Here is a 13,529-nt window from a genome sequence, read left to right as displayed (position 1 = left end):
AATGTTAGCTAATTGTTGATAAAAAAAATTGTATCTTCTCCTTTAAGGATAAGATGTTTTTGCCTACTGTTTGTACAAGAACAGTAACATACAGACGTGACAAACCAGAAGATATAAATATCGACATCAGCAAGTTACGATTAAATGAATCTGTCAAGTGTGAATTCTGAAGACTGTTTTCTGCAAATCTGTTTCCTACATTTACACTTTGAAAAAAGTTATCTTTTTACTTTGTAAGAGTCTTTACTGACTGTTTTGTGTCATGGACTTTGTTGAATACTGTAAGTGACATGTAAGCATATTCACGTAACGTGACTATGTTTGAAGTTATAGCTGCTGTATTTTTGAAAGAGAAATGTGCATTACTACTGTTTCAGACCATTAGTATTGGTGTAGCACTTTAATGTAACCTAATTTATTTAGTTATGGCATAGAATGTAGATATGAACAGGTGTTTGACAAAGCACTGATCTCACTTTACATGTAGCTGTACTGATGTGCTCTGGGATGGGTAAAACTGTGACACGTTGCTGTACATTGCAGCAGAGTAGGTGGAAATATGGGAGTACTTGTACACAGAGCAAGTATAGTTGTTTTTATTATTCTTATTTCAGAGTTAATACCAGTTCCAATGATCTTGTACTCTTTTGGCATCCCGATTTTCTCTTAGTTCCTTTAACAAAAAAAAAGACTGGATTAAATGAGTGCTTAGTTACTACTGGTATTTTTTAAAAATCTACACATTCTTATGTCATTTAAACAAGGTTTATTCCTTATACATGAAGTGAATATATTTCAGTATTTACATTGGAACAAACAGAAACCTTTTTTACATATATTAAGATCAACAAAAACTATGTCAGTACAAAAATATAGGATATTTTTTGTTCTTTTTACTGCCTTGCCTGCTTTTTAACAATTAAACACTCCAGTTAAATTCAGCTCTGAGCTTAGCAAGAGCAGCTCCATTGAAGTCTGAGTTACACCAGAGCTGCATTTAGTCTCGTAGCCCTGTCAGTATTTGGTAAAGTAATGGCTCTTGAGTCATTACTTTGCTAAACACTGACAGGGCTAGGCAGCCAAATGCAGCTCTGGTGTAACTCAGACTTCAGCAGAGCTTCTCTTGTTCTGTCGGGGGCATCTACACATGTACTTTACTGCGGAGTTAACTAATTAGCTCCACAGTAAAGTGTCACCATCTGCACATGCGACACTATTAGGCTGGAGTAAACTAATTAAATCCTCTGTAGGATAGTACTGCCCAACACAAGTATTATCCTACGATGGAGTTGTTTACTTTGCCACAACAAGAATCTAGATGATGACCAGGACTGGCTAGGACATGAGTACTACAGTGCTAGGGCTGCCTGCTGGCTACCCCTACTGGAACACCCTCATGCCCCAGCCAGCCCTTCTGCAGCATGTTGAGCCAGAGCAGAGCAGCTCTGAGCTGGCAGGCTGACCCCTGAGGCCCGCTGCCACCTAGGGCTATGCTGCCCTGGCTCGACATGCTGCAGTCCCAGGTGCACGTGTAAACCCTGGGCCCAGGAGCAATAAATTCTGGTGTGAACTGCACTGAAGTTTATTCAGGTGCATTGATTGCATGTGTAGATGCGCCCTTTATCAGTTTGTTTTTCTACACCTGCTACTTTTTTGTGTAAATTCATAGAACTAGCTGGCATGAATCCCTCGTTTAACCACCCATGTTTTTCTGATGGGCAGTAGAAGAAATATGTGGTGTGTAATGGGACGATATCAGTATCTTGGGGGGCAAAGGGGGTGGAGTAAACAGTAATGAAAAAAGGGAGGATAGTTTCCAAGAGAGTAAGTTAGCTGAATTCACTGATGCTAGATAACGTTTATCCTTTGAAAATTAGCAATTATTTTTTTTTTACATTTAGTGGGATCAGTGTGGGTGCATATGAGAGCAGAATTTGCATCACAGAATAAGTTGTGCTTAGGCCCTAACCTTAAAACCAACTGTAATGTCTTATTGAGATGTGCTGTATGAAATGCATAGCCAGCAGAGTCTGGCATATTTTATGTTGCCATAGAAGTAAGGAATTCTGGTAATCCTTTTGAAATAAGTAATGAAACCTCACTGGGAACAAAAGTCCCCTCAGATAACAGCATACAGTTGCACATGGTGTCTGTTCTGAGCACAATACTTGTCTATGCCTATTATAGAGGAAAGAATAGAAATGAGGGGGCATGTTATCTACAGATGGAATAGAATAGATGTCTTGCTTGACATTTTTGATAGCTTTCAAAGGAATAAAAAACCCCCAAACAAACAGGTCCCAGTTCTGTGTACAAGCTATTCTAGGTGAAATCCATGAGAATGTGCATGTAGGAGGAGTGCAGGATTTGGAGTAGATCAGCATAATGGCAAGTGTTTCATAGAGAGAATTGACTAATTCATAAATTTAAATCAGGGTTGGGAGGGGGGATAATCTAAAAAGACAATTGCTGTGACTTACCGTTAACATTTATCTACGAGCTCTAGGTTTCAATAATGGAAACTGGATACTCCTCCTTAGAGAGCCACCATTAAATATGTCAGTGGCACTCTTCCTAGTGGTATCAGCTTCATATCAGACAGATTCAAAAGCTTCTCACAAGAAAATGGAATCTCTTACAACACTTTTATTTCTGGTGTTACAGTGATAACCTGATTTTTTTCGTTAGTTAGATATTACTGAAAAACACTCCATGATGACTCGATCACATCTTAAAATTTATGCAATTGTAATGATTTTCCTTTATGATGCACAGTGTGGGTCTTGGTCCTTTTTCAGTGGAAGTTAATGGACTATTCAGTACTGACTTCATTGGGAACAGGATAAATACTAGGGCTGTGTGAAGCTTTGAGTGCTGATTTGATTTGGAGGAGATTCGGCCCAATTCGGTGGCCGAAGCTTTGAATCGAGTTGGGAGACCAATAAAAAGGTCTGAACCAATTTGAAGCCTCTGAATCAATTTGGAAAAGATTCAGAGAAAGTTTTGGCAATTCGGACAGCCCCCACTCATCGCTGCAGGGAGCTGAAACCGGGCTCTGTGCCGGTAAGTAGGGGGTGGGCAGGGCAGCCATTGATGGGGCTAGGAGAGCAGATGGGGGACGGGGCCTGTTTGATTTGGAAATTCAGCCGATTTGGCGGCGGCTGAATCTCCAAGTCAGATTTGGCCGAATCAATTCGGGACAGTGATTTGAATCACCAGATCAAATCACTGTCCCCCAAATCATCCAAATCCGAAACGAATACTAGCTGCTTTGCACAGTCCTAATAAATACCTATGAGAAACAGACATACTGAATATTCTCTTTACCAGGGTTTTTTATTTTTTAAAAGGAGATGGCAACAGTATACAATCCATTTAATGGAGCCAAAAAACTTTATTCATTTAAGAACCTTTGTATGTTTCACAAAACATGCAACATTTTTCTTAAATAATAACTTACAAGGCATAGGGGTTTTTTTTACCTAATTCTTCTCTGAACAAATAATTCATTTTACAAAATAGTTCTTAGAAATTAGAGTACTTAATATCATTGGTTTGGTTTCAAATAATGTTTTCTCTTCAGTATTAATGGAAATCAAATTAGGGAAATTAAGGCTTTGTACAGAGGAGACAAGCAGCTGCATAACATCTTACCTTCCGAAACCATGGCACATCTGCTGCTTTCCTTCTGTAGTACATTGTTGGAAGTCCAGATCTTTTCAAAGGAGACCTGGTTGGCATGTTGCAGTCAGAACACTTACTCAGTGCATCACAGTTCCCTCACAACAGTGAAGAGAGCTTAAATGCAGATTGCATTATAAGCAACTGCTCTACTGAGTAGTAGTAAATCTTCCTTCTACTTCCCTTCCCTGGTTTTATTGTACCATAAAGGATGAGTGGGTTATTGGCAAAGAATCAGTTGCTAACCACACAGCAGGCCAAGAGCTAAACTTCAGCTAAATGACAAGACATGAGGTCATTCAGCTAGAATAAGGTCTTTTCCGCAGAGCTTTGTTCCTCCAAATGGGTACTGTTTATATAAATCAGGGCCTTGCCTGCTAGCTGTTCCTTGGAACTAGTGGCTGAGCTATTCAGAAGGGCTCCTGCAGGAAAGAAATAGCCCAACGAAATCTGTACTATTTGGGTATTCTGTGCTCTACTTGCACGTGCCCTTCTTAAATCAGAAAGCACTTAGCCCACAATTTACAAGGAACTTGTTGAGCTCTTACAGTACAGTGCCTGTGCAGTTACTCTGTGAGGTTGTGCAAACAACTTGGTTTCTGCAGAGTTTGTTACTATTCCTTCTTTCTGTATTGTGCCTTAAAGGAGTTCACTGTAAAAAAAAAAAAAAGACTTGATCTCTAAATAAGTCATTCTAGATTTATTAGAGAGAACTTTCTGGGAAATGATGCAAAAGTAAACCACACAGCTTTAAAATACACAACATTAAACACACACGCAGAAGATGCCACTTTTGTATTGTTACCTGATCATTAAGACAGTGATTTTTTTTTCATTTTGCCACCCCCCCCTTCTCCAAGAGCACAGTATTTATATGAGTAATCACTAAAAAAAATGTTAAGCTGCAGTTAAAAACCCCCTTGAATGGATTACTGTAAACTGAATCCTTAAATGTAAGGAGAATTGGGTTTATTCATCTTTAACTACTTGTTTGTATACATTTCTGAAATGGCGGATGTTTATGCATTGGCGAAATGTACAAATTTTACTTCAATTTTTTTAAGGACACACAAGCTGAGTCACTGTAATACTCTTGATTATTTCCAAGTGCTAAGAGCACATTAACAGCACCATCGTAAATGAGTGTGGGAAAATAGTTTTTTCATCCAGAAAATGTGCACATGGTATGTGTGGAATTTTTATTGTGCCTTATTGAAATTCCCTTTTGTTTGCAAGTTGTGTTTATAAAGGAAGGGCATTTGCATGACTTATTTTTTTTCTCCTGTGATGATATGAATCCCCTATGTAAAATGTCTTGAAATGCATTGGAAGAAATGATTTTCTGTATGTAATATATGATTGTTTTTTTTCAAATCACATAGAAGAATCTGTTCTTCTTGATAGGTGTATGTGATTGTGAATGTGTTGCTACCTGTAGGAGTGAATCTGAAACTTTACAGTGTATCCCACCTGACCACTTATGGTGCCAGGAAATGCCCTACTGAGATGTATTATGCCCTGCTCCACATTTCCCAATCCCCACTCCCCCAAACTAGAAGTAGTGCAACCACCTTAATGTAGTGCTATGTGTGGGCTAAATGGTTCTACTGAGAGGTTGTGTTGGCCCCAGTAGGCCTCAGACTCCAGTAGGATTTCATGGGACCTTGAGTAATATAAGGCTTAACTGGAAAAGTGCACATCTGACTGATACATCAGTGCTGAAGGAAACATAGGCTGTCCTGCCTAATTAGAAATTAAATTCATCTATAATGTTCATGCCTGGAGTTTTAAACAGCAGAATAAGATTTACATAATAAGCCATGATGAAGCAGTAGTTAGGAGGAATGCTACTGTTTTAACATAGCCCTGCATTTGTTCGATGCACAGGCCTCTGATGGAAGTTAAAACAATTCAGAGTACAGATGGTAAGAAGAAGCTAAAATGTTCCTAGTATGAATAATTTGTATAGAGGAGACCAAATCAAAGGATGCTGTAGACTGTGGAAGTCCATTCAGAACTAGAGCCAGTAGAGTTTGACTTTCTTCAAAATGCTTCTTTCTGAAAGTACCGGTATATATAAACAAACAAACAAACAAACAAACAAACCCCAAGTTGTTCATCTTTTAAGAATGTCTTTTCAGCAGCTTTTCCTCTTTGATTTTCTTTGTATGTTCTTGAAACAAGGTACCTGCTCAGGATCCACAAATTTGAATAAAATGTCTGGTTTTTGTTATAAGCCAATATCTGTGTGGGAATCCTAAGGCTATTTGAGTGAATGGAAGTTTCTAATTTCACTCTGGTACCTCTTTTATCCCCATTAAGGGACATTTATTGTTAGCCACATTCACTGTGCTAAGGTCTATTTCACATTTACCTACAACTGCTTTAAAAAAAATGAAGCTACTTAAGTCTCTTATTTAGCTATGGTATGACAGGATTATTAATAATATAACACATTTTGTTTTGTATTTAACATATACTGCCTTTGTGGAGGAAAATTAACTGACATTTTTTAGATTAAAACATTTTGACACAGAAATTTTTAGGAAAGGAAATAGTTTTTAAATAATTTGTAACTTTTATTGTTCATTCCTGCTTTAAACAATACTTTAAAATAAATCACTACTTTAGTTTGTCTGGAAATAGACTGGATTTTTTATTATTTAAGATAATATAGATAGTAGGTAGCTGTTTTGTTAATTGTTTTTGTCAATGTTTTGTTAATTTCAGTTGACTACTAACTTCTATTTTGATATTTATTAATAAATTGACACTGTAGCATACTGAGATGTTTATTTTTCTATCAGAGCTGTAACAATATGACATAGCATTATTTTAATGCAACATTATTGTATTTGCTCTCTAAAAAATAAAACCAGTGTTTAATGCACATGGAATTTTATGTTTTGTAATATATTAATTGCACTTTATCTATGATACTTTAAGAAGAAGAAGATAGCTCTTAACCTTGCTTTAGAACTGTGACGGTAGTCTGCCCTCTAATGAGAAGAATAATTTCAACCAGCCTAAAATGGTGTAGACTACATATGGAGTAATGGACCAACATCTGAAAAAGACGCACGTTAAAGTTATGTAAATATAAAATTGCATCCTAAAGCCTAAACTGTCTGATAGTGTAGACAGGAACATACCTGTAAACTGATTTCCAGCAGTAAACACACTGGAGGGAAAGCTGTCTTTCTTTATTCTGCCCCCTATGAAGCATTGCTGGAACACCACTGAACAGATCATCTCTGATCTTCACAGGGATATGACTGGGCATAGGAAAAGTTTGAGGCATGGTTCACTTATTAATTTGGGGCTAACAATATCCCTCTTTCTGCTGTATACACTATTCTTACTTTCTATTCATGTTAGCTAGTCGGGGGAAGATTACACAGAATGTGGGTAAACTTTTGAATATACACTTGTATTTACTTAAAACGTAGTTAGACTGCTTTAAGTTGTGACAGAGATGTCTATTTTATTCTTGTGTAGGATTTGGTCAATATTTCCTCTACAAAATCCAGTGCTAACTCCTTAACATGAAAGGGACTTCAGACACTGGGTGCATCTAGGTGAAATTAAGCAATGTGATAAACTCCAGAGCAGTTTACACCAGAGTATACTGCTTCCAGGCGCAGCGTCTACACATGCACCTGGGACAGCAACTCTTTTAGCTAGGGCAGAGCAGTCCCGGGCTGCCTGCAGGATCTGTGGGGGGGAGGTCAGCCCTGGGCTCTGGGTGGCAGCATTGTGTGGCAGAGGGGCTGGCTAGGGCATGAGATTGTGAAACTGCAGAGTTGTGTGACTAGATGGCAGGCAGGAGTCTGTCCCCCTGTTGCCTGGGATGACAGTGCAATTGTCACCCATAGTCACCAGCTACATGTGTATTTAGTTGCACTTAATTATTTTGCTATAAGATGGAAAGTACCATCAGGGACATTACTAACAGTGGAGTTAATTAGTTTACTGCAGCCTGATATTGGTGCACATGTAGACTGTGATGCTTTACTGCAGAGCTAATTAGTCTATGCCAAAGTAAAGCACATACACATACATAGGTGCACCCACTGAGCATATCTACATGAGATGTTTCATAGTTGTTAGAGGCTGGAAGGGTTTACTGCAGAGTTACCTAATTAACTCCGCAGTAAAGTCTCGGTGTCTACACACGTGCCCCTATTAGGCCACAGTAAAGTAATAATGGGGCTAGCTGGGGCACAAGGGTACTTCAGTGTGGGGCTGCCTGCTGGCTAACCCCACACTGGATCACCTTCATGGCCCTGCCAACCCCTCTGCAGCATGTTGAGCTAGGTCTGAGCAGCCCTGGGCTGGCAGACTGATGCCCACTCTGGGCCTGCTGACAGCCGGGGCTGCTCCTCTGACCCGGCTCAATATGCGGCAGTCCTCTGCTCATGTTTTCCTGCCATGGCAGGGGGTCGGACATGATGATTTGCTCAGGTCCCTTCCGACCCTACCAGCTTTGAAACGATGTGTAAATGCAGTGCCCAGGAGCAATGAACTCCAACATGAACTTCACTGGAATTTATTCAATCACATTAGTAGCACGTGTAGATGTGCCCACTGTGTAGTAATGATAGCCAAACTGCTTTAAGAACACCCCTAATCAAAAACAGAGACAAGAATGTCTAAATGAGCAGAGCCATTACAAAATTGCACAAAACACAATACTAGCAAATTTCACTTTTTAGCTTTGAGGATGAAACACAATTTTCTAGTATGAACTAATTTTTGCTTAGTGGAAGTGAAAACTGCATAGCAATGTTGGGAAGAGAATTAACAGTCAAGTGAAGGCTGCTGTGCTCATGACAATCTAAGTGACTTGTGATCCCCTGGGCTCAGCAGTGCCACAGAGAAACATGGGAAAAGATAGAAGGCAAAACAAGAAGAAAATTCTCAAATGACCATAAAAGGATAGTTATTTGTCCCCCAACTTTTTCTGTATGAAGAATGATAAAAGAAGAATTTAATAACTTTAGCAGAAAAGAATGAAGTTGCTGTGGTACTGTCAGAGGGGAAAGTCTGCATTTTAAAAAATGAATAAATGTAGGTACACACCCAGCTCCCAAGTGTATATCAAGCGTTATGAACTGCAAGAAATACAGGATTTTTTCCATAAAAGCTCTTGCATAGAGAAAATTGTTTTTTGTTTGTTTGCTTATTTGTTTTATTCATCATGTAAAGCATTTGGTTCCAGATTTGAATTACATGGGTATAGACATAAAGTCTATTTTGCTACAGTGCAACCTTTAAAAAGTCAGTGTTAACTGTTAACCATAAGAATCTCCATTAACAGTGGTCCTAGTAGCAGCCTATGTTGTGAGCTTCCTAATCTTCACTCATGTTATGGAATAATGGTAAGTGACCTTGTATGAAACCTTTATTTATTTCCATGTAGGATGTTGTGAAATACAAGTATCATATAATATGTAGTACTCATTTATTTTGTTTCCCCCCTTGATAGTCACTGGGCCTGATTGATGGGAAGCAAGAGAGTCTGATTACAGTCTAATGCTACTTCTATTGTATTACAGATGCCAATGACAAGAAAAAGCCTTGCTGTTCAAGCTCTCCAAAGAGGAAGGAAACCTAAATTACAATCTCTAAAGCCTGAAGATGAAAGAGGGCCAGATTTCAATTGCTTCTTCGACAACAGTGATGTAGGTACTTCCCTCATTGTGGAGTTTTAGTGTCTGCATGATTCCCACTGTGGAGAGAACAGGATTTGATCTAATCTAGCTAAAGAAGGGGAGGAAGAGTATACATATGTCTGTGATCTCGCCATAAAGAATGTTTAGTGCAGCAATGGTTTGAAGGAAGTTCTTAATATGCATAGCAGCAGCTTGGCAACTGCAAACTGATCTTTGGGGTTGGAGAGAGAGAATCTATTGACATGCTGAGTACAAGTATAGAAGAATTCATTTTGTTGCGTTTGTTGTTCTTCCAGATCTGCAGTAAAGAAAAGAACCTTGGAAATGCAGTCTTGCTCCTCTGGGTTTAGAAGAAAAATATTTAATGTACTGTATGTTTATAAATAAAATGTTAGTTTTACAAAAAACTTGGTTGCCCTGAAGTTTTTAGATTGGCTAAATGCTCAGCTCTGTAATCATCATATATCTTCTTCCACTGTGGCTCCTAGCTTCCATTAATGCTGCTGGCAGTTCTTGTGTGCATCCAATAGAACTGGCCAGTTTCAAAAGGTATTTGGATGCATTACGTGTCTAAACTTCCATTGATATTAATGGTGCCTAAATAGCTTCTTGAATTTGGCTCTAAATGTTATAGGTAACCAGGTAAGTTCTTAAAATCTGATCCATTTTGGTCTTGGAGGTACCTACAATTAGGCTTCCCAGTGACTCAAATCTAGATACTTCAGCCAGGGATTTGACGCACTTAAAGGCACCTTCTCCAGGCATCCCTCACTGGGTCCTCCTTTTCTGTCGCATCAAAGGCTACTTGTCATCACTTTCACACCCATTCATGGCCTATCTCCAAGCTAATTGCCTCATAATGCCAACCACCATCACAGACATCTAACTGCTCAAAGAAGTTCCTTTAGACTCCCTCCAATGCTTTTCTCTGTGTGGAAGGAATTCCCCATAAATACTTTCAAAGTGTTTTTTTTCTGTCATATTCCTCTTCAGAGTTTTCTAAAAACATGACAGTGGTTAGACTGCTAATACACTGAAACCACTGCCAAGCATGGTAACTGATACTGTCTCTGTTTCCCTGTATTTTCCCCCATGAGTAAGGCACCAAAGCTGATTTCTTGCCTTTAAATTTATATTGTAAGCCTTTTGGGTCAGTAAAAGAATAGGGCCTGTGTATGCATTATGATTATATGTTTATGTATATAAACATAATACATACACAGGCCCCATTCTCTGTGTGTGTGTGTATGTATATGTATGTGTGTGAGAGAAAAATAGGTCAATATTTTTCTGTTCTGTGTCAAAAAGTTATGATGGCGAATGAGTGCATATTTCTGCAAACTAGCAGAAAGATTAAAATAAAATAGTTTGCAACATAAAAAAGGGGAAATATACCACATATGCAACATGCTATCAAGAATAAAAACTGATTAAATCAAGTTTCAGCAGAAGGGAGCCAAGACCTTGGGTTACAATGGTTTTATAGACAAACTTTGGTTCCTTAGATTCTTTTCTGTTTTGTTTTAACTTGATTGTTTACAGCATCTCCAAAGTTTCAATGGAGAAAACTCTTATCGAGTGGTTTAAACATGAAACTAGGAGTCGGAAGGTCTGGCTTGCTCCCTGCCTTGACTCTGTGTGTGACCAAGCAGTCACTTAATGCATTTAGAATAGCTGACCACCAAATATTCCAGTTCAAGTCAGCTGGAACTGGAAGTGCTTAGTGCCTTTGAAAATCAAGTCCTCAAGCTCTTCTCTGTAATTGGGTATGCTATTATAACACTGAACTTACAGAAATGATTATGTTAATTAATGTTTGTAACATTGTAATTCCCCATTAAAAGATCAAAAGATTACACTAGTTACTTTTTATTTTACAAAAATTTTTAAAAAAGAAAGGAAAACTATTTTCATTCCCTAATTTGATGTTCCCAGTTTGTTTGGGAAGCATTTGTTTGCAGAATGTTTTCACATTTTTGTATTTATCCCTATTTGACTCACTGAAAACTGAGAGCTTGGAATGGAACTACTTAAAAATATAATGGAACATGTGGTTCATTAGTGTATTTTTCCCCTAAAAGGTTTCTGCTTTCCTGCTTACCTACTTGGCTACTTTTGGTCAAATGTGTTAATTAAAAAAAAAAAAATCAAACTTTTCCGGAAAAATAAAAAATCAAAAAAGGCCCTATGCTTCAGCATCACTAGGAGGAAAGTGTGTTACAAAACTTAATTACTCTCATATGAATGATGCTGACATTTAGTTACATAGATCACATGGAATTCAAGTGCTGTATTTTGCCAAATTCTTTCTTTCATTTGATCAGTACCTGGTTACTATGTCTTGGCTAGCATAACGTGGGCATTTGCCAGCAAATTGGAGTCTGCAATGTCTTTTCAACTAAGATAAGAAAATTGTTATTCTTTAGCTAACTTTGGCAGTGAAGGCAATGTTATAATTTTGTTATGACTACAGTGCTTAGATTACTGTGGTGTTATCCAATGTGAAATCACAAGCAAGATTCAGGTACTCCTGAAATCTCCAGTATAAATTTAAAAATTGATCTAAATTCTTGATATATCCAGAGATGATGCTATGAAGAGAGACTAACTAGAAAAAGGTGTTGGTATTTTTTAATAATACCATTGTGAATATTGTCTCTGGGTGATATAAATTACCTCTCAAATATAGTTTCAACTTTGTTAGGACTTAATGTTGTGCAATCCCAAAGCACAGTGCATTTAAAGAGTAAATACTCTCTGGTATGGAAAGCAATTAGCAAGTGCATAGAATGTGGCATGAGTATAAGAAAGGATAACTTTTTTCTAGGGGTATTGAGTCAGACTTCAGATATAATTTTTTTGCAGCACTCCTGACCTCACAAGAGATCCAAGCTATATCCTTGGTTACTCCTTGGCTGGCTTACATCTCCCAACTACTCCTATCTCATCTTTTCTCAAGACTTTTCAGGAAAGCCAGAATAGCAAGATAGCCCGAAGTGGCCCACAAAGTGAGTTTTATGTGAAATCCCTAAGCCCTTCTGCAGGATTCACATTTTGCCCACTAATAACTTGTCTCTTTGGTCACATCAGAGGTGAGGTTCCCAGGATGATGGGCACAAGAGAGGGGAAAAACCTAAAAGAAGATGGAAGCAGATGAGACTGTTTAAAAAGAATTAATCTCAAATAATGGATTCAGGATTGCCTAGGGCCTTTGGGGGTCTCTGGCATGGGTGACTTTCATGTAAGGGACTAATTATTAAGAATAAAGATTAGAACCTAATTGTTTAAAGCAGGGGTCAAACTTGCCTGGATCTGAGGGCTGGATGAATGGTGTGGGGCAGGCCTGAAGGCTGGATCATGCCCGTGGACCTCTTATGCTTAATCCAACTCACGACGTATCATGCTCTGGACTATCACATCCAGTGATCCAGTGGAAAGAGGCCAGGCAGCCCAGGCACTTGGTTGCTACCATGGGAACAAGTCACAGTGCTGAGCTTCTTCCTGCAGTGCTGCTCAGGCAGTCCAGGTCTTTTCCAAGTGCTTGGTTGCTACTGTTCCTCATCAAGGCTGCGGACTAGATGACCCAGCTCTGCAGACCAGATCTGGTCCACAAGCCAAGTTTTGACACCCCTGGTTTAAAGAATGAGGACCTGAGTCTTTCTATTTAAAATAGCAGCAACTGATTTGTTGGAGAAGGATTGCACATGGACGTACCTATGATTTTGTCTTACTCTTGAGAAATGAATAAGGAAGGAAAATAAAAATTAAATGCTAGTTATCCAGCCTCTAAAGGATAAATTCATCCCTGTGCAGGACACCCTGAGTGACTGCCCATAGGCCAGATCTTTTGGGGCTTGTCTACACAGGGCTGTTAATTCAAATTGAGGTAGAACATGAATTTAAAATGAACAAGCTATTCCTGATTCATTCCATGTGTGTGGACACTCTTACTTCAGTTTTATGCTTAATTAATTTAATCCAGTTCCAAATGGCCCTGCTAAGTAAAGTAACTCCATCCTAAGTAGAACTTGTAATTGATATTGCAGGCATCTGCCTACCAGCAGCAAAAAAAAATTCTACTTAAATTTGTTTTTCTTGAGCATGAAATCAATATGAAAGGAAGGCTGAGGGGGATGCCAAATCTTCCCTGTTTGAAGAAATTATGCAAGTAAA

At 38.5% G+C, this 13,529-nt stretch overlaps 1 protein-coding gene across 2 annotated transcripts in view; it reads left to right on the top strand.

Moving 5' to 3' along the window:
* ITGB8 (integrin subunit beta 8) overlaps positions 1–9,763 on the top strand; it is a 97,576-nt gene extending 87,813 nt beyond the window's left edge. Inside the window, exons 14-15 of one of the 2 annotated variants that reach the window (XM_014603217.3) lie at positions 9,240–9,365; positions 9,653–9,763. In XM_014603217.3, the coding sequence (XP_014458703.2) occupies positions 9,240–9,365; positions 9,653–9,706 (180 nt within the window). In that variant the 3' untranslated portion in view covers positions 9,707–9,763. Of the gene's footprint in view, positions 1–47; positions 6,572–9,239; positions 9,366–9,652 lie in introns of those variants that run through there. The other variant, XM_059728940.1, reaches the window with a different exon arrangement.
* The last annotated feature ends 3,766 nt before the right edge of the window (positions 9,764–13,529 follow it).

The sequence above is a fragment of the Alligator mississippiensis genome, chromosome 5 (genome assembly GCF_030867095.1).
Source record: "Alligator mississippiensis isolate rAllMis1 chromosome 5, rAllMis1, whole genome shotgun sequence".
Classification (NCBI taxonomy): domain Eukaryota; kingdom Metazoa; phylum Chordata; order Crocodylia; family Alligatoridae; genus Alligator; species Alligator mississippiensis.
The sequence above is the reverse complement of the archived record's forward strand: the minus strand, read 5'-3'. Positions and strand labels throughout refer to the sequence as shown.